General features: G+C 55.0%; 1 protein-coding gene across 2 annotated transcripts; it reads left to right on the top strand.

Annotated features, from left to right (window-relative positions):
• Positions 1 to 990: 990 nt before the first annotated feature.
• On the top strand, positions 991 to 15,577 carry AGTRAP (angiotensin II receptor associated protein). 2 transcript variants are annotated; one of them, XM_061184950.1, is made up of 5 exons: positions 991 to 1,130; positions 8,781 to 8,815; positions 11,108 to 11,213; positions 12,072 to 12,246; positions 13,759 to 15,577. In XM_061184950.1, the coding sequence occupies exons 1-5, from the start codon at positions 1,104 to 1,106 to the stop codon at positions 13,860 to 13,862; spliced, it is 447 nt and encodes a 148-aa protein (XP_061040933.1). In that variant the 5' UTR covers positions 991 to 1,103; the 3' UTR covers positions 13,863 to 15,577. The 2 variants fall into 2 exon arrangements, with proteins under 2 accessions (XP_061040933.1, XP_061040932.1); XM_061184949.1 differs by having other exon boundaries at positions 12,072 to 12,318.
• Positions 15,578 to 19,930: the final 4,353 nt, after the last annotated feature.

Below are 19,930 nucleotides of genomic sequence, written 5' to 3'. Positions count from 1 at the left end.
CTGATCAAGTTCCCCATCCCCCACTTTTCTTTTTTTTTAAACACTTTTGTTATTTATTTATTTATTTATTTATGGCTGTGTTGGGTCTTCGTTTCTGTGCGAGGGCTTTCTCTAGTTGCGGCAAGTGGGAGCCACTCTTCATCGCGGTGCGCGGGCCTCTCATTATCGCGGCCTCTCTTGTGCCGGAGCACAGGCTCCAGACGCGCAGGCTCAGTTAATTGTGACTCACAGGCCTAGTTGCTCCACGGCATGTGGGATCCTCCCAGACCAGGGCTCGAAACCGTGTCCCCTGCATTAGCAGGCAGATTCTCAGCCACTGTGCCACCAGGGAAGCCCCCCCGTCCCCCACTTTTGATGTCTGTCTTTGGCCTACCTTTAGCAAGAATCCTGTTAGGTCAGGTTAGCAAGAATCACCCTATCCTTGATGTTTCCTCTTAGTCATACTTTTGCCACCCACTGACCCTTCACTCTGCTGCTTGCCTATAAACCCCTACTTGTCCTTGGGGTACTCCGAGTTGGGCTTGATCTCTCCCTCCCCTATTGTGGAACCCCTGCCCCAATAGTCTTGAATAAGTTTTCCTTACCATTTTAGCAAGTGTCAGAATCATTTTTTCTTCAACATGAATTAGTTCATTTATCCTCACAAGGATCCTCTGAGGTCCGTAACTGTCTCCACTTTCACCGGAGAAGGAGGGAGGAGAGAGGGTGCCCTCTGGGATGAGATACCAGCTGTTGCCGCATCTGCAGTTTGTACCTGGACGTTCCCCCAAGCTCTCCTGGCTGCAGGTGGTCCCATCAGCCCACTTGCAGGGACTTCAACTCGGCGAGATATTGTGCCCTTTGCCACGCAAATCTGGATGTTCTCCAGCCGTGCCGGGAACTACCTGGGCAGTGGCGGGACTAAGGCGCGAACAGCCGGACGCCGTCGCCTAGCAACCGGGCAACAGTCACGTGACCCAACCCACGTGCCCCTACCCCCCTCCCCGGGTGGGGGGGTTGGAGCCGGGGCCGCGGGCGGGGCGGAGCCGGGCAAGTTTGTTTCCCGAGTTCGTAGACCGGGAGCCCCCGCGGTTGTCGCGCAGGTTCTCTCCGGCTTGGTCGTGATGGAGCTGCCCGCCGTGAACCTGAAGGTGGCGATAGGCGGGGCGGGGCGGGGCGGGGCGGGGGTGGCCCAGCCGCTGGCGGGCTGGCGGGCTGGCGGGCTGGCGGGCGGGCGCGGGCGCGGGCGCGGGCGCGGGCGCTGGGCGGGTCTCTCCGAGCGTGTTGGGCGTTTGCGCTTTTGAAGTAGGAATTTAGAGTTGAGAGGACCGAGAGTTTGGGGAAAGAGGGGTGGTAGGGAGAAAGAGAACGTACAGAGCCCAGGTGAGAAGGAGGTGGGTGGATAGACCATAGCAAGGAGAGGGATACAGAAGGCCAGAAGGAAAGACCGAGAGGAAACTGGAGGAGGAAAGGGAGGGAAGGGGCCCCCTCTTCCCGGAGTCAGACCGGTCCAGCTGGGAGTGCCGGGCCCCAGAGGCTCGCCTTGGCCTGCGCGCCCAGAATTCCCCTGGAGAAAGAGGAAGGCGAGGGGGGGGGGAGGGGCCCAGGGAGGGGCCCACCGAGAGCCCGAGGGGCGACTTAGAGGCGGCACACCTCCCCTCCACCGAGAGAGGGGCTAAACCTTTCACCTGCACCCCCAACACCAACCTGGTAGCCTCCTTTGTTGGCAGATCAAGCTGTGATCCCGGACGAGTGGTTTTTCAAAGTTTATAAATTCAACGTCTTTATTTCGTAAGCAACACAGACACCAATAGAAGTTACTTACAAGCAGAAAACGCCAACTTTGCGCATTTAGGGAAACACTGGAGCTTCCTGGGGTGTCTTCATTTCCTGAGCCGTGTCCTCAGCTGTCAGGATGCCAGCGGCTGTTCTTTTTTTTCCTCCCCGCCCCACCAACCCAGTGCTTCTTGGCTCTGTTTGCCACTGAGAGGCTGAAGCCTTTAGCTTTGGTCAGGAAGGTATGAACCTTGGACCAAACCTGCCATTTTGGGTCTCAGTGCAGTTTCCTTTGAGACTGTATCCAGGAATGCCCTTTTACTCATGCATGACAAAGAATTTAGCACTCGTGGTGTCTGGTACTGAAGGAATCTCAGAGATAGATGACTACAGAACAGTACATTATCCATATTTGGATTATTAGACACCGTCTGTGCTGTGACTTCACATGGGAAGACGTCCCTTGATACTTTCCTTAATACTTGCTTCAGCAAACCTCCCCGAAGCTTTCAGTCAACGGCTAGGGGGAGAGATGGCTGGAACAAGGGAATGGACTTGGATTGAAGGTTTAGCTGGGAAGAAGTTTACATGAGGGCAACTGAGGTTTGTTGGTGTCAATACTCACTCTGTTCCAGCCCGTGTGGGGTTAATGTAGAGATTTGCCTAAAATAATTACTAAGAGGGAATGAAATGAGAGACAGAGCCGCAGGAATTGAGAGGGGAGAGACCCGCATTTGGGGGGCATCTGTGGTGTGCCAGGTTATTTATTTAATCACATCAACCTTCTGAGATTTTTACAGATGAGCAAACTTCAGCTCAGACCAGGTAAGTAACTTGCCAAGGTCCCACAGATTTAGTGGCAGAGGCAGGATTTGAACCCATCAGGGTCAGACTTCAAAGCTGTGTCCTTTCCTGACCACCAATTAGTTAGGACTGACTTCTGCCTTGACATTTTCTGTCCACAGGGAGGGCTTAGTCTGTTTGGGGGTTTTTTTTGAGCAACTTCATGGGTGGGACAGGCCACACACGACCCCAGGTGTGAACTGTGCTGGCTTTGGGTGCCCAGAATGAAATGTCTGGCCCTTCCCTTGACTTGGGAAATAAAACATCATATCTCCAAGGGTCTTAGCTGATACCAATCAGAGACAGCTAAGTGCTGGGAGGGCCTGAGCAGCTAGAGTTGCTAGGTAACATACAGGACATCCAGTTGAATTTGAATTTCAGATCAACAATGAATAATTTTTTAGTGTAAGTATATCCCAGGCAATGTTTGGGACATTCTAGCAAATTATTCATTATCTGAAATTAAAAACTAACTGGGTGCTCTGTGTTTTTTGTTGTTAAACCTGGCCACCCTGTGGAGAGAGCTGTTGATCCTTGTTCACCGCCGTCTGAGTGGGGTGTTCTGAGACCAGAGCCCCTTGGGAGCTGGGGAAATGCACCCCTGTGGCCCTGCACTACCCCCTCCCTCATTTCACACATTCCTTGGGCATTGGCTCAATGCCTGCTTGTGCCCAGCCCAGCTGGAGTGGGCAGTGGTGCCAGGTGAGCAGAAGCAACTGCCCAGGCCCTCTGGGCAGTCGCTAACCCAGCCCCACCCGTAAGGCAAGTCCTGAGCTGGAGGAATGTCACTGTGACAAGCTTCGAAGGCACTGGGCTCGGGTTCGTGAGGTCTTGGGAGAAAGGCCCTTTGGAGGAGGGTGCAGGGGGTAGTGTAGCATGAGGGTTAAGAACTCTGGAAGCTGACTGTATAATAGTAATGAGGATGGCCACGTCTCGGGGGCTGACTACCTGGCAGGCATTGCACTGAATGTTTCGCACATCCCTCCACCTCTCTGTAGCCACGCAACACCCCCGTGAAGCATTACTGTCCCACTTTACAGAAGAGCAAGCAGCAGTTCTGAGAGCTCAGGTGACTGGCCCAAGGTCACACAGCTCTAAGTCACGGAGCTGGGGTCCAATCCACATACTTGGCTGCAGTGCCCACACCATTAACCACTGCCCATCTCTGCCTCTGCTCTCCAGCAGCCCTGAGTGCTGTCCCCTAGCCTCAGCCCTCGGGGGTCCTCGGGGATCTTGCTGCCTCAAGCAACAGGCCACCGAGTGTTTGCACAGGACCAGGAAAATATATTCTGGGTGTTTTTGTTTTTGTTTGCTGTTGGGTTTTTTTGGCCGTGCCATGCGGTTTGTGGGATCTTAGTTCCCTGACCAGGGATTGAACCCGCGCCCTCGGCAGTGAAAGTGCAGAGTCCTAACCGCTGGACCGCCAGGGAATTCCCTCCATATAGATTAATATAGGGAATATATTTTTCCTGGGAGTTCCCTGGCGGTCCAGCGGTTAGGACTCAGCGCTTTCGCTGCCCAGGGCACAGGTTCAATCCTGCAAGCTGAAAAAACCCAAAAGTGTATGGTGACCTCAGGTCTGTCTACCACCCGTCTGGGAAGTCCCACCCCCACCCCTGTGGGCCCTCTAGTGGCAAACGAAGGGTCTAAGTCCTGGTCCGCAGGACCCTTCGGCTTCCCCCTTAGCCTTCCCTTCTCAAGGTCAAACCTCCTCATTTCCATCCACCCTTCCCTTGCTCTTCCAGATCCTGACCCTGTAGCACAGTGGATAGAGCACAGGCTTTGGGGCCAGACAGACTTCTGTCCAAAGCCAGACTTTGCTGCTTACTAGCTGTGTGACCTAGAGCAGATTTCTAAACCTCTCTGAGTATCAGTTTCCTCACCATAAAAAGAGCATAAAATTAGACCCTACCTTCTAGGGTGATAAGAGGAGGATCTAGTGGTCCAGGAGGTGGTGTAGCATCACATTTTTATTAGCAGGAAAACTCAGACCAGATAGACCGATTCTGAGATTTGCATCTGGGCTCTCTTGTTTATAAGCATTACCATTTGGGCCAATTTACTTAATCTCTCACAGCCTCAGTTTCGTCATAAGTAAAACAGGATTAAAACTCTAGCCAGACCGTTGCAAGGATGACATGGGCCGAGTGTTCAGGGTAGTGTAGACACGTGACAGGCAGGTCTTCATCAGTAGCAGGGGTTGATGTTGTTGACGCTGTTTCTGGGCCTGTTGCACACAGCGCTTCCGGTTAGTAAGCGGGTACATCCAGTGACCGTCAGATGCCTGTGTCTGCGGTTGAGGCACCCCCATGGGACACGTGGGTGATGGATGCTGCCTCCATTTCACAGGGTAGGAACCCGGGGCTCAGACACAGGGGGACGTGGCCCCTGGACCAGAACCCAGGTCTCCTGCCCCCAGTCCAGCATCCTACGACCCCCTGCTGCCTTGGCCCATTGGCCCTCCCCGTCCCCCAGTCTTCTGACACATCGGACACTGGCTGGGAAAGGGCGGGGCAGCCCCCCTGGGCCGAGTCTATAGGAAGAGTCCAGGGGCTCAAGTCTGTGTTTCCTCTTGCCCAGTCGGAACGGTCAGGCTGCCCAGGCACATTCTCAGGCCCCTCCCTCCCTCATTCTCTGTGGCAGTACCTGGGAATCCCCAGTATCCCCTTGGTTACCAGAAACCTCCCCCAGAGCCAGCAGACAGTTCTTTTGTGCTGAGATGAGGGCTGTCAGGAAGGGCAGAGCCAGTTTGGCTGGGTTTCTTTTTCTTTTCTTTATTTTTATTGGCATATAGTTGATTTACAGTGTTGTGTTAGTTTCAGGTGTACAGCAAAGTGAATCAGTTATACGTATACACATACCCACTCTTTTTTAGAATCTTGGCTGGGTTTCTTGTTGGAGCTTTCCTGCACATTAGACCCCTCTGGGCCTGGGTGGGTGTGCCCTCCCATTACAAAGGTGGGGAAACTGAGGCAGAGGAGGCTTAGTCTTTGCGGGTTTCTTTTCCCAGGGCTGAAGAGAAGTGATCCACTAATGCTACGTTTCCTAAATATTTAGAAAACAAAAGTGATGTCACACCGAGGGGATGCGTGTCTGCTAAAGATCTGCAGGATTTCCAGATTATACTCTGTTCTGCCCAAAAGAGAGGGCCTAGTTTTGGACCTTAGCAGGTGCTCACTCCATAGTACAAGCTTTTCTGGCTCCAGGAAAAACTTTATCCCGCAGGTTAAACAGAATGGTTTCCCCACAGGTTTCCCTGGGTCTCAGCCTTTCCTCTTACCATGATAAAGCTGGGCTCTGCAGGCCAAGAGCACCCCTTTAGTAAAGACCTGCAGCGTGCACAGTCTAGAGGTGGGAAGCAGAGCACTTGGAAATGAAGACCGTTTCTGAAATAGAAGTCAAGGGAGGGATGGATTTGGTGTCGATTTTCGGGAGTGACGATGTGAGCTGCCTCCCCTGTGGCTCCTTCCTTGGTGTCTTGTCTTAGTTAAAAACCCGACACCAGGACCACCGTGGCTGGCCATGTGTCATGGCCTCTGGCAGGTCCCTTCCCCTCTGTGGGCAGGGTTTCCTGTTAGACAGAGGGGGACAGTGTTTTGCTCTTAAGATAAAGATCAGAATTTCGCCCCACACCCTCCAGGCCCGGCCCTGCCCCACGCCCAGCTTCCTGTCCCTCCTCTCCACTCTCCTCTTCCACTCCAGCCACATTGGCTTCTTTTCCGTTTCCAGAATGTTCCATGCTCCCTTCTGCCACACAGCCTTTGCAGGTGCTGTCCCTTCTGCCTGAAATGCTCTTCTTTCCCCTCTGCCCCTGGTTAACCCCAGCTCACCCCCTTCATCCCTCAGAGAAGCCTCCTAAGTACTTCTCCCTTGATGCAGAATGAGGTTCCTTTTCCTTTGCTGTAACTTCCTTCACAGCAGGCTGTCTCATTGGAAATCCACACTCCTGAGGTGATTGTCTGGTTCACAGTGTCCCGCCCACCCCAGGTGTCAGGTCTGGGAGGGCAGCCCAGTGCTGCAGCTGCCTAGCTCGCCTTTGAATCCCCAGGGTGGAGGCCAAGCAGGTGCCAGCGATGCCGGCTTAAACTGTACATGTTTCAGAAACTTAGCGCTGTGTGATCCCTCCTCTTCAGCCCCTGGGAAAAGAAACCCTCAGAAGATTAGGCCTCCTCTGCCTCAGTTTCCCCATCTTTGTAACGGGAGGGCACATCTGCCCAGGCCCTGGGTCGGACAACACCTGGCTAAGTCAGGTTTGAAACGTGGCTCTGCTGTGCAACCTGGGGCAAGTTACTTACCTCTGAGCCTCAGTTTTCTCAACTGTAAAATGGGGGAAATTGTACCTCAGAGGATTGTAAGGATGAAATTCGTTCCTATGCACAAAAATCTCAGAATGCTGCCTGACGCGTGGGAGGCACTCGGTAATAAACGAGGGAAGGTGATGGCAAAGATTCCTTCCAGCGCTAGCCTTCTGTCATGTAGACTCAACTTTTTCGGAGTCTCAAGACCTGTGTAAAGTCAGGTGCAGTCGTCCTTACAGAATTATTCTAGTCCTCTGTAGCTGGCAGAGGGATTCTTTGGGGGCTGTGGACCATACTCTGGGCTTCGTTCACTTCACTGAGCACTGGGGGTGAAGGTGGGGTATCCCGGGCGTCTGCCCCGGATGTCACCTGCCCCCCATGTGGAAAACGTCTACGTCTGTCTCAAGCCCAAATTGCTCCTCTCCGCTGAAGGCCGTGCATCCGGCGTGAAGGCGAGGAGCCCTGGTTCTGGAGTCAGACTTACAATTTAATTTGAGTTTTGCCATCAGTGGAATCACGATCAACTTAATTTACCTCTGAGCCTAGTTTTCTTGACTGTAAAATGGGAATGATTCTAGTATCTGCTCCAGAGGCTGTTGTGAGGCCCAGAGAAGGTCATGTGGGGCACTGGGCCCAGGGCCTGGCACATCGCAGGTGTGCCATAAATAGTAACTCTTCTAGAAATGCAGCCAGAGTTCCTTGTTGCGGGTGGCTCCCTCTCCTTACCCCCTTGCACCAGACCAGAAACCACTGCAATCCTGGCCGTCCGCCCTTGCTCTCTGGGCCCAGCATGCCGCCCCTGCCCCAGGCTCTTGGCTTCCCCCTCCCAACTTGACCCCTCAGTGCTGGGAGCAAACCCCCTCAAGGGCCCCCGTCGACCACCGGGCCCCACTGAGGCTCCCGACTTGGGGCTCCTGGCCTCCCGCAGCCTCAGCGCCACCCCTGGCCCAGCCCTCCCCCTCCTCGGGGCTCTGGGTCCTGCGTCCCTGCCTGTGCTTCCGGTGTCCACTCTGGAACACCCCTCCCTCCCTCTCCTTTGCCTGGCTGGTCCCTGCGTCCCCTTTAGCACCAGCTCCGAGTTCCCTGCTTCTTTGGAAGCTCTAGCTGGCAGCTGCCCTGTCCTCCCCGTAGCATCTGTTCCTTCCTTCTTTACTTGCTTTGCAATCAGGGCCCTTTTGATTACCAGGAGTAGAGACCAGTTCCAGTAAAGAGGGCTGTCTTTGAAGGACATATGGGACAATAAAAAGGGTGGGATAGCGCAGAACTCTAGAAAAACGCCAGGGGGATTTCTTTTCTTAACAAATCATAGCGTGTTACCTTCCTGCAGAAAAGCTTCTGGTGACTTCCCTCAGTGCACTTGGGATGAAATCCATGCTCCTTGCCGAGACCCTCAAGGCCCACCTCTCCCCTCTGGTCTTCTGCCACTGGGCTGCTCTCCCATTCCCTGGACGCAGCCGGCATCCCCCCGTCCCCACACGGCACCCCAGCTCCAGTGTCCTAAGAAATCAGCCTCATTTGAGCTCCCCCCCACCCCCATTTCCCACTAAGGCTCCTCTGATTCCAGAGCAGATTCCCAGGTTCCCCAAAGGAGCCTCCAGCCTTTGGAAGCAGGAAGGGCTGTAGGTGTCAGCTGCCCCAAGGGAGTGGGGAGGGGTGACGTGGCAGCATCGCCTGGCTTATGCCCTTCCTCCTTCTCTACCTTCTCTTCTATCGCTGTTGGTAGTATTTCATTTCAGCAGACATTGCTGAAGCCCTCCTAGGTGCTAGGCAGGGGCTTCCGGTGTTTTCTGGCTCCAAAAGCTTTCTTGCCCAGCCCCCTGCCACCACGGTGGTCACGTTCACAGATCTCTTCTCCACCCACTCCCTGTTTTTTGTGTGCCACAGGCGATCCTCCTGCTTCACTGGCTGCTGACGATCTGGTGAGTGACTCTCTCAGTGTCCTGTTCTATGTCCACCTGTCTCCCAGGATCTGGGTCCGCGTGTCTCCTTGGGGTCTTGTCCATGTGTGTCCTGGGTCTGCAGCCATGTGTCTCACGGGCCTTGTCCACGTCTCCCAGCCCGTTCCGAGACTAAATAGCACCTTCGTCAAGAGCGTCATCAGCAAGCTCCCCACGTTCCAAGGATGTCAGAGGGGCAGGCAGTACCCAGAGGCCTTTGCCATTACTGCCCTAGGAGCTTCGAGCCCTCATCCTCAGGGAGGCAACAGCCCAGGGCAGTACCAACCGCTCAACCTTCCTCCAGACACTGCCCGAGCGAGCCCTTTGGGCTTGTCACCCCTCTGGTTCTTCCCCAAGGCCTTTGCATCTGGGGGGTCTGAGGTGCTGAAGCCTGGGGGCCAGTCTCTTATACTGTGCTGGGGTGGATGTCAGGTAGAGCTCTGTGTGTCTGTGACCTTGGGTGAGTCACTTAAACCCCCTAAGTCATTTTCTCACCTATAAAGTGAGAGCATTACTGACCCTCCCACTTGTCCTGTAAGGTCATCGGAAGGTGAAAGCATAACTTCTGAAACTGTAAAACTGCTAACCTTTATTGAGGGTGTCCAGAGGCCAGCTGCCAGGCTGGGCACCTTCTGGGGGTTAGCTCAGCAGCTCAGCAAGTAGACGCATGACACAGGGGTGAGGTCATTTGCTTAGGGGTGGACCCTCACTCTCACTTCACACCCCCTGCCCAGAGACGGCAGACTCAGGATTCAGACTGACCCTGTTCAGGTCCTGGCTCTGCTATATTCCAGCCAGGTCACCTTGACCAAGTGACTCCACTTCTCGGGACCTTGGTTTCCATCTGTAAAATGGGTACAAGGAAGCACGCCACTCAGGAGCTGTGAGGGAGAAGCGTGGCAATGCTCTGCTCACCAGACACTGCCCAGGCCTGCACAAGGGAGGCCTGAGGACCTCAGGATTGATTTTCATCATTACCGTCTGCTTTAGCTGTTGAGTTTCTGGGGAGATTTCTCTGCCAAACCAAGACTGGAGACCATTGAGCTCACGTGTGCGTTTTGCAGTTGTGGAAGTGCAGTGCACACGTTAACGGGTGTGAATAATGGGAACAGTGATAATCATGGTTAATGACCTCGAGGAGCAGAGTCAAAATCCAGATTTCTCAGTCACACTCCCCAAGATTTTGAGTTGGTGAGGCCTGCTTTCTCAAAACCAAAAAATGAGATTACGTATTCTGAGTAAGCCTCGTTGTGCCCTACACTTAAGTGTTTTGCACATGTTTTCTGTATGGTACACGTCAGGGAATGCCATTTAAATTTATGAAGCACTCCACTGCGTGCTGGGGCCATCCAAGCTGAGTGAATACGGTGGATAAGAGCACAGCCTCTTGAGCCAGACTGCCTGGGTTTAAATCCCAGCTCTGCCACTTAGCAGCTGTGTGACCTTCAGCAAGTTACTTGACCTCTCTGTGCCTCTGTCTCCTCATCTGTAAAATGAGGATAGCAATAGTGCCTCCTTACTGGGGTTGTTAAGACAAATGCACATAAATGAGCAAATTTAAAGCACTTAAAACTGTGCCAGATACTAGTAAGGGCTCTGGGTTAACTATTATTTTCTTTGAGTTGACAAACAAACAAGTAAACAGTTCAGTTAGTAGCAATACCCTACAAAATAAAAGAGGGTGGGCATTGTGTTAGAAAGTGGTGAGGTGGTACTTGAAATGGGGCAGTCAGAGAAGGAGTCTCGGAGTTAACAGTTGAGGTGAGGCTAAAATGAGAAAAAGGGACCAAGTGTTCAGGGTAGAGGGGACAGCAAGGCAATGAATGGGAGGTATAGGCTGGGCTGTGTCACCAGATCCCACAGGGCCCCATAGGCAGTGGTCAAGAGTCTGAATTTTATTCCAAGAGAACTGTTGGAGAACTTTTAGCAGAGGAGTGACGTCCCCTGATTTACCTAACTGGTTGCTATTTATGAATGGCCAGGAGGGGGCAGGAGTGGAAGTACGGAGACCAATGGGGAGAGGCTAGTAGGAGAGGATGGTGGTTTGGACCTGGAGGGACGTGGCCAGATTCCGGATCCGTTTGGGAGGCAGAGCGATGGGATGTGCTGACGTTTCTGGAGCACGGGGGGTGGGAAGGAACAAGGCCATAGCCTGTGGCCTCTGCTCGTAGGGGCCCTGAGACCTGAGAGCCTTAGGAGGTGACCTGCGGGAGGGGTGGGCACCTGTGGGGCGGCCACCTCCTGACTTGACTCAGATGCCTCCTTCTCCCACAGGGGCTGCATCGTGTTCCCGGGCGCCTACGCGTGGTCCAACTTCACCATCCTGGCCTTGGGCGTGTGGGCCGTCGCGCAGCGGGACTCCATCGACGCCATAAGTATGGTGAGCTGGGGGAGCCGTGGGAGGACTGGCTTAGGGGTGATCGTGGGCCCGGCTCCGTCTTCCCCTTCGCTCGTCCAATCTCCTCTCCCTTCTTTTTTCCCCATTTCCCACTTTCTAGAGCCTGCTAAGTAAGCCCACCCAGGCTAGCAGCCCATGTGCACCTTCACTAGTCTGGCCTGCTTCTCTGCCTGCCTGGCTCCGAGAGCCCGGAGGCTGCTCATTTTCTCCCCAGGAGGGGCGTGGGGTGGGCTCCCACCAGTGTCCCAGACTGGCCCTTCCCCGAGGGCAGCGGGGCACACGCCAGTAACCCACCTCTAGGGCCCTCCTAATAGGGAGAGATGTGGCCGGGAGGCCTGTGAAGAGGGAACTCCACCACCTTGTGAGGTCAGAGTGGACACGGTCTGGCTGAACTGTCCCACAGGGGAGCTTCCCGACACCCGCTCAGACCCAGATGGCTGTGAGCACCAGTACCGGCCTCTCGGGATGGCTGAGAAGGGATTTCTTTGGTGGTGAAGATGGAGCAAGCGAATTCTGAGGGACCTTCCATCTCAGAGGCTCTGGACCCAAGTCTTGTACCTCGTTGTGGCCTCAGGATGAGAGGAGGTGGGGGAAGGTGCTCTGGCCCCGCACCCCTGCTCACAGCCTCACAGCCCCCAGTCGGGCATCTCATCCACAGAGTCCTGCCTGCTGGCTCGATCTGTTCTCCAGCAAACCCCAAGGACATAGTAGGGCACAAATGGAGCTTCCGGTCTGGTGTATATGGTGGGAGAGTGAGGGGGTGGGACAGGGGGGCAGCGGGCTCGTAAACCCGGATGACACGTGGTCACCCCTGGGCCCTGCGCCCGGCCTGTCTTGCAGTTTCTGGGTGGTTTGGTGGTCACCATCTTCCTGGACATCATCCACATCAGCATCTTCTACCCAAGGGCCAGCCTCTCGGACACAGAGCGCTTCAGCGCTGTCATGGCCATCGTCAGCGCGCTCCTCAAGCCGGTCTCCTGCTTCTTCGTCTACCAGATGTACCGGGAGCGCGGGGGTGAGCTCCTGCTCCACACTGGCGAGGCCAGCGCCTCCGGCCGGCTCCCCAGCTCCCCTCTCGCTGGCCCAGGTGCTGGCACGCTGCCATCTCCCCACCTCTCCCCGGTCTCCACCTTGCCCACCCCCCAGCCCCGGCCCCAGGGAGCCAACCTTGCCCCCTGAGAGAAGGGCTCGAGGTGCAGGGCGGGGCTTGGCGTGGGCTCTGGGAGCCAGGCTGGACCGTGTGCAAGTTCCTGATCTCTGCTGCAGGGGCCCAGGGGTTCTCCCGGCCGTCCCCACCTGGTATGACCTTTCCCTGGCACCAGGCTACGGTGCCGGGTCCCCCTCTCAGCTCAGACGTGGGTGCAGCTTGGGGCGTGATCCAGTGCCCCAGGCAGCTCTGGGCAGTCTGTGGCCCGAGGCTTGTAGGCACCTGCAGGGCCAGCTTCCCCTCTCAGCTCCCTCCAGCCCCATCGCTGGAACCCCCCTCCTGCCACATACGGGGTCTGGGTGGCCAAGGGAGGGGTGGTGCTGGCCTAGGCCGTGGGGGCCCCGGCCAAAGCCAGCCCTGAACTGCAGGCGCTTTCCCTTAGCCCAGACCCGCTGCCCGCTCCCACGGCCTCTCTGAGCTGTACCCCTTCTCGTGGTGGCCCTTCCCCTGCCCTCTCTGACGCACATTCTCACCTCCTTTCTCTCTCTCTCAGAGAAGTGGGGAGAGGTGTGGTCCTCCGCCTTTCACTTCTGAGAAGAGAGGCCCAGAGTGGCCCGTGACCGGCTGGGAGAGCAGCTGGGCTAAGGGCAGGAATGGCCCGGGGCCGCCCACCCTGGGCAACCTCAGCACTGCCCAGGCCTGCCCGGGGGCGGGGAGGAGCCAGTGGCGTTCCTCCATTAGACAGATGAAGAAACTGAGGCCCAGGGCCCTTGGGGCCTGTTCAGGAGCACAGGACAGATGTGCAGAGTGCAGAGGGGAGTGAGGGGTGTGGCACTGAGAGCCCTACAGCCTGCCTTGCACCCTCTGGGCTCTGCAACTGTGCCAGCTCTGGGGCCTTCTGGACACAGTCACGCTGTATGCGCTCTGTCTGGGAGAGGAGCCAGAGGGGAGCCTGTGGGCCCAGGGCTGGGCGTCCCTTGGCCAGATTTCTGAGCACGTGCTGCTCAGAGAACCACTGAGGCGTAATGGCTAAGAGCCCTGTCTTTGGGGTCGTGCTGCTTAGGTTTGAATCCTGGTGTCCTCTGCTTCAAGTTTTATAATCTCAGGCGAGTCAGTTTATCGCTTTGACCCTCAGTTTCCTCATCTGTAAAGTGGGGACAATAGAAAACCTGCTCTGTAGGGTTACAGGAGGATTGAATAAATAATATATGCTAAAGGCTTGGTGCCTGGGGCTGCTGCCACTGTCACTGTCCTGGGTGTTGGGATGCCCAGCTCTGGCCTTTCTGGTCGAGGGGTAGGGGTATGTTGGTTTGGCCTTATGGAATGTCCTAAGTGCTCACCCTTCATTTTTTCTTTCCCTCCATCTCCCCCGCCCCCTAGCTTTCCTTGGACCTTCACAGGAGCACAGTGCCTACCAGACGATTGACTCTCCAGAAATGCCTGCTGACCTGGAGAGCAGGGCTCACGTCCCCCAAGGATACTGAAGCCAGCCCTGCTGCAGCTGGCCCCAGCCTAGGGGCCAGTTTGAGGAACTGCGGGGAGGGGTGGGAGGAGGCTGCATCACCTTCTTGGTGCCTTGGATGTCATCCTAGGGGCGCTCCCGTCCCCCCACCTTTCTCAGAACTAATGTGGGATGTGTCTTCCGGTTCCCCATCTCAGGGGTTGCCTGAATCAAGTGCCCTGAGAGGCCAGGAGCCCCTGTGCACACCTGTCCCAAACTCCTCGAGGCCTCTCCTCCCTTCCAGGTGTCCCACTGGTGCCAGGCTGGGAACTGTGGTCGCTTTTGTCACCTCCACCCTTAGCTGCTCCGTGCAGGCCCCGGGCCGAGCCGTGCCTGAGCCTGGCGGGGTCAGACCTCTAAGAGCCAATGATGCCCCTACCCTGCGTCTCTCCCGAAGTTGGCCAAGCCCTCCCGCAGGAGCTCTGAGAGCTTCTGGTCACGCTCAGCCCCAGGAGTGCAGAGGTGAGGACCCCTGGCTTCTCACTGCCTAGTCACTTGGGGCCCAGGACCCCAGCACTGGAGGCTGGTGGTGTCTGCAGCCTCAGAGATCCACCACTGCCTCCAGCTGCCCTTCTCAGAGCCATGGCATTAAAATTCAGGGAATCCTGTAGCTGAGTGTGTTTTGAGCCACGTTTAATCTCCCGTCAGGGCTGGAGCCTGGACTTGCCATTCCTGGGAAGATTCCGGCAAATCCCCAGGGCACCAGGCCTTAGGTGCCCATTCTCTTGTGGCAGGAGGAAGCAGGGGCTCACGACCAGCTGGGCCTGCTCTGTGCTCGGCTCCGGCCCAGCCGAGGCCGCAGCAGAGGACGGCACTGTTCAGTGCGGCAAATGGGTGTCCGTTTCTCCGAATTCAGATGCCTCAGGTATTGGTTTGAATCCCGCCCTGCCCCTGACTGTGTGCCCCTCAGGCCCCCGTGTCTGCTGGAGGAGGGCTAATGCCTGCCCAGAGAGTGATGACGCAGCTGAAATGTACGGTGCCTGGCCCTCGGGAGGGCTCCCTGCATGACAGCGAGGTTGTCGGCGGGGCTGTTCCTGGGGCCCATGATGATGTTGGGTCGGTGGGCCAGGGGCGGTCTCCTCCTGGCAGACCCTGTGTCTTGGCCTCAGAGCAGATGGGGACACCTGTCCAGAAGCTCCGAGGATCCCATGGCCAGGGCCCTACCCCACTCCCACTGGGATGGCATTGACCACTGGACCCCAGGTGCCTGGGCTCTTTCAGACCATCCTGGCTCGTCCCCGGCACAAAGAGGTCAAGGCCTGGTGCACAGTCCCCTCCCCCCATTCTTCTGTACCCATCCATCCAGAGAAGCTGAGTGCCTGCCACATGCTGTGCAGGGGCCTGGAGCTACAGGGGTGAACTCAGGTCCTGCTCTCGGGGGGAACAGGCATTAGGAGCCCTCTGTCAGGAGGTGAGAGCCCTGAAAGAAGGAACATGGGGCCTCCGGGGAAGGGACTTGGGCTCTGGGGCCAAGGGACGCTGGGTGGCTGCAGCTGTGGAAAACCGGGAACAGCCTCATAGTCAGACGGGGGCGGACAGATAAGCCGTGGTCCGTTCATTCTAAGCAATACTGTTCAGCAGTTCAAATGAATAAACCAGGCCTATTCCTATCAATGTTGGTTCCCCCCGAACGTTGGTTGCAGAATGGCACACGTGATACGAGAGCGTTAGTGTGAATTTTAAAACCTCTCAGCAATACCCTGTATTGTTCGTGGCGTATATGCGGTAAAATGTAAAAGCATCAACTAGAAGGACCCATGTCAGGCGCATGGTTGTGGCCTTGGGTAGGGGAGAGGAGGCTGGCACTCAAGTATACCAGTTCCTGGCACGTGGGAGGCTTGTAGCGTATATGCTCCTGCATCTGGATCCTGAGCGTGTCAGATTTCTCAAGGAAGGAAGAGGCGGGGTGGGGGGTACAGATAGGAGAGGCTGTGTCAAGCAGAGGGGGAGTATATTCAGAGACCCCAGTTCCTTATAGTCCCAGACCCCCAAGTTGAGTGGATCCTTGGGGAGAGGGCAGAGGAAGGCCCCTGTCTGAGGTGGAGCTCCCCAGGAGCAGACCCTGAAAGGAAGCGTGTGATGTGGTGCGAAACAGGGGGGCTGGGCTTTCTTGGTCATCTGCCAAAGCTACTCCAGGGTTGGGGGACAGTGACTTAAACTTTCAGGCTGCTCTGGCTCCCTGACCGTGCGGGCAAGGTGGCCCCAGGAAGCCAAGGGCCATCCTGCGAGGAGAGGCCGTCAGAGACACATGGAAACAGTGAGGGCCACCAGGGTGGCTGCCCCTTTGCACACAGCAGGTCTCATAAGGGAGAGTGTCTAACATTCATTCAACAAGCAGTCGAGAGTCGATGGGGGGGGGGCTTCCCTGGTGGCGCAGTGGTTGAGAATCTGCCTGCCAATGCAGGGGACACGGGTTCGAGCCCTGGTCTGGGAAGATCCCACATGCCGCGGAGCAACTAGGCCCGTGAGCCACAACTACTGAGCCTGCGCGTCTGGAGCCTGTGCTCCGCAACAAGAGAGGCCATGATAGTGAGAGGCCCGCGCATCGTGATGAAGAGTGGCCCCTGCTTGCCGCAACTAGAGAAAGCCCTCGCACAGAAATGAAGACCCAACACAGCCAAAAAAAAAAAAAAAAAAAAAAATCGATGGGAGCTGGGCAGTGTTCTAGATGCTGGGGATACCCCAGTGAGGGGAAAAAGTCCCTAGTACCTGGGAGATTCCATTTTGCTTGGGAGGTTTTAGGCAGGGCACAGCTCGGAGGAAGGCCTGAGCAGGCGTGTGCCTGCCCAGTCTGTTTGGGGGCACGGTCAGGAGGCCAGAGTGGCTGCAGCCGAGGATGGGAAGAAGGAATGAGGTCAGGGAGGCAGTAGGGGCCAGAGGGGTCAGAAGGTCATTTCAAGGATTTTGGTTGAGTGTGAGATGGGAGCCGCTGGAGGGCTTTGGGCAGAGTCGGACGTGGTCTGACTTACATTCTAAAAGGACAGTGTTAGATGGAGAGGTGGAGGTGGCACTGGTTATCAATCCAGGGGAGTCCTCCAGGCACTTCTGCCCACGGCAGCTTGGTATTGGAGGCGCCAAGGAAAACAGACGCGCAAGCACTGATGGATGGCGCTGGAGTCAGGCTGAGAAGAGACAGCAAGATCGGCTTGAGTAGTGGCGTCGGCCTTCCGGGGGCCAGCGGGTCTCTCCCGGCAGCTGACGGGCAGTTTGCCTGTGCTCGGCCCTCTCATGGCGCAGTGGAAGGACCCCATCCCCTCCCCGAAGAGGACAGATAGAGCAGTGGGGTTGGCCAGGTGCCATATGACACACAGGCTTAAGCAGAACAGAAGAGCACACACTGGGCCTGAAACCGGGAAAGATGCTCCCACACCAGGCGCCAAGCTCGGCAAGGCTGTGTGGGCTCTTTGTCTCTTGGTGAGGAAGTGTCCCAGGCCAAGCGGGGTGGAAAGGCCACGTGACGGAGATTACCTCTCCCAACATGACAGCTCTTGGATCTGTTTTGAAGGCAGGGCAGCAGGCTGCACTCATGGACTGGATGTAGGAGAAAAAGAGGAGATCAAGATTGCAAGGTTTGGGGCTCAAGCAACTGGAGGCTGGAGCTGCCACTCGCCAAGAGGAGACAGGGAGGTCAGGTTTGGGGCAGTGATGCCTGTGGCCCCCTTTGCCTGGCAGAGCAGTAAAGCTATTCTTTTCTACTTCACCCAAAACTGTCTCCGAGATTTGACTTGGCCCCGGCGCACAGAAGCTGAGTTTTCAGCATGAGCAAGGCCAGGAACTCAAGTCTCCAGTGGGCCGCACTTGAGGTAACGGGGCTTTCCCGCCAGACATTCTCATTACCGTGTTCTTTTTATTTATTTTTTTTGGCCGCACCGTGTGGCTTGCGGGATCTTAGTTCCCCACAGGGATCAAACCAGGGCCCACAGCAGTGAAAGCGCCGAGTCGTAACCACTGGACCGCCAGGGAATTCCCCCGCGTTCTCTTTAAAAGGCCAGTTTCTAAAGGGATTTGGAAAGAGTCCATATTTTAGTCTATAGGGTTTTCTCACATTCTAGAAACTGTCAACCACAGGAAGCAGATTCCTCTTGTCTCTGATCTCCTGCTGGCCAGGGCTAAAGTCACTTATCTTGTCTGCAAATCTTGTATCCCTTGTCTTCACAAAACTGAGCCTTCCAGATGAAGGAGCCAGAGGAATTGCCCCGGGAAGGTCAGTGTCTTTTCCCGTTGGCCAAAACTGGACCAGAGCAGGGGCCCGCCAGGCACGTCCTCACAGTCTCCAAATCAGCCTGGAAATTCCAACTCTCCAAACCAGCTCTGGAGCCAGCGAGTCTTGGTTTTAATCCTAAATGCAGCCTCTGACGGGTGGTGTGAGAGACTGGATGGTCTCAACGTCACTGAGCCTCAGTTAAATGATACATCTCATTGCCTGTGTTAATTATTCAGAGGGAGGGATGACCAATGAAGGGAGGAAAAAGTTTTTCTCAACCCTCCTAGGGTCCCTGGCTGGGTCTGAAAATTAAACGGACAGACTTTTTTTTTTTTTTTTTTGGCTGCGCTTTCGGGATCTTAGTTCCCTGACCGGGGATCGAACCCACGCTCTTGGCAGTGAAAGTGCAGAGTCCTAACTACTGGACCGCCAGGGAAGTCCCTAAACTGACAGAGATTAACAGGAGAAAAGCATACAAAGTTTTTGAATTTTTATGTATACAAGAGAATGGAGACCCAAAGAAGTGACCAGAGCAGGAAGCTTTTAGACAAAGAAAAACAAGAAATTTGTGAAGAGTTGACAAGACAAAGGTGTTTGGGCTTGGGGTTGTAAATGGTAAAGAAGTAACTAGGAAGATAAGGGTTTAACAAGGTCTGTTTTTACAGACTTTTTGGCCAGAAATTCCCTGTCTCTGGTGATAAGAATGTCTTATTTCCTCGATACAGGGGGAGTTCCTTGCACATGGGAGTTTTATGACCTGTTTCAGGGAAGAAGGGCAGGGCGGTGGGGGAAGGTCAGAGGGACATTCCTGCTTCTGCTGTTTTCTCAAAAACTCCTTCAGGGACTTCCCTGGTGGCGCAGTGGTTAAGAATCTGCCTGCCAATGCAGGGGACACGGGTTCGAGCCCTGGTCCAGGAAGATCCCACATGCCATGGAGCAACTAAGCCCGTGTGCCACAACTACTGAAGCCCGCACACCTAGAGCCCGTGCTCCGCAACAAGAGAAGCCACCGCAGTGAGAAGCCCGTGCACCGCAATGAAGAGTAGCCCCCGCTCGCCACAACTAGAGAAAGCGCGTGTGCAGCAGCGAAGACCCACGGCAGCCAAAAATAATTAATTAATAATTTCTAAGAAACTCCTTCAGCTTAAAATATTCAATATGCCAAGGTGCCGTATTTGGGGGTAGCATGTCTGACCATCCATTTATCTATTCGTTTATTATTAATTCTATAAACATTTATTGAATGCGTCCTACGAGTTTTCAAAAGATTGCAAAAATTGTCAGGAGATAGAGGTCAACAGATTATTATAAAACATTATATCAGAGATCTAAACTCAGAATCACAGATTTGAACTTGAAGGGCGCTTAGAGCTCCCCAGCCCAGCGATTTGAAAAGTCTGTTTTATTTCAAACACTTTGTTCAAAAGACATCTTACCCAGTATATGAAACAGAGCTAGTCTGACAGAGCACACCACCCTCACCCCATCACCACCGCCACTCTAAGGTAGGGTCCCTGTAGCACAATATGAAAACTGGTCCCCTACAGCCTCCTTATTCCGCAGCTGGGGACACAGCCCCGGAAGAGGAGACCTGGATAGGGCACATGGAAACTTCTTGATTTTAGAGGCAGAGTGTGACACTGTGGAGGCTGGGATGCCAGGTAGAGTTTCAAAGGAAATAAATAGAACTTCTCCAAATGAAAAACACAGTGACTGAAGTTAGAAAGTCAATGGATAGGCTAATTCATAGAAAAGATCCACCAGAGGAGAGAATCGGTAGCCTTGAAGATAGATGTGAAGGAATTACTCAGAATTCAGCAAAAACAGACAGAAAATAGGAGAAGAAA

The sequence above is a fragment of the Eubalaena glacialis genome, chromosome 3 (genome assembly GCF_028564815.1).
Source record: "Eubalaena glacialis isolate mEubGla1 chromosome 3, mEubGla1.1.hap2.+ XY, whole genome shotgun sequence".
In the NCBI taxonomy this organism is placed as follows: Eukaryota; Metazoa; Chordata; class Mammalia; order Artiodactyla; family Balaenidae; genus Eubalaena; species Eubalaena glacialis.
This window is presented reverse-complemented; position numbering and strand designations above follow the sequence as displayed.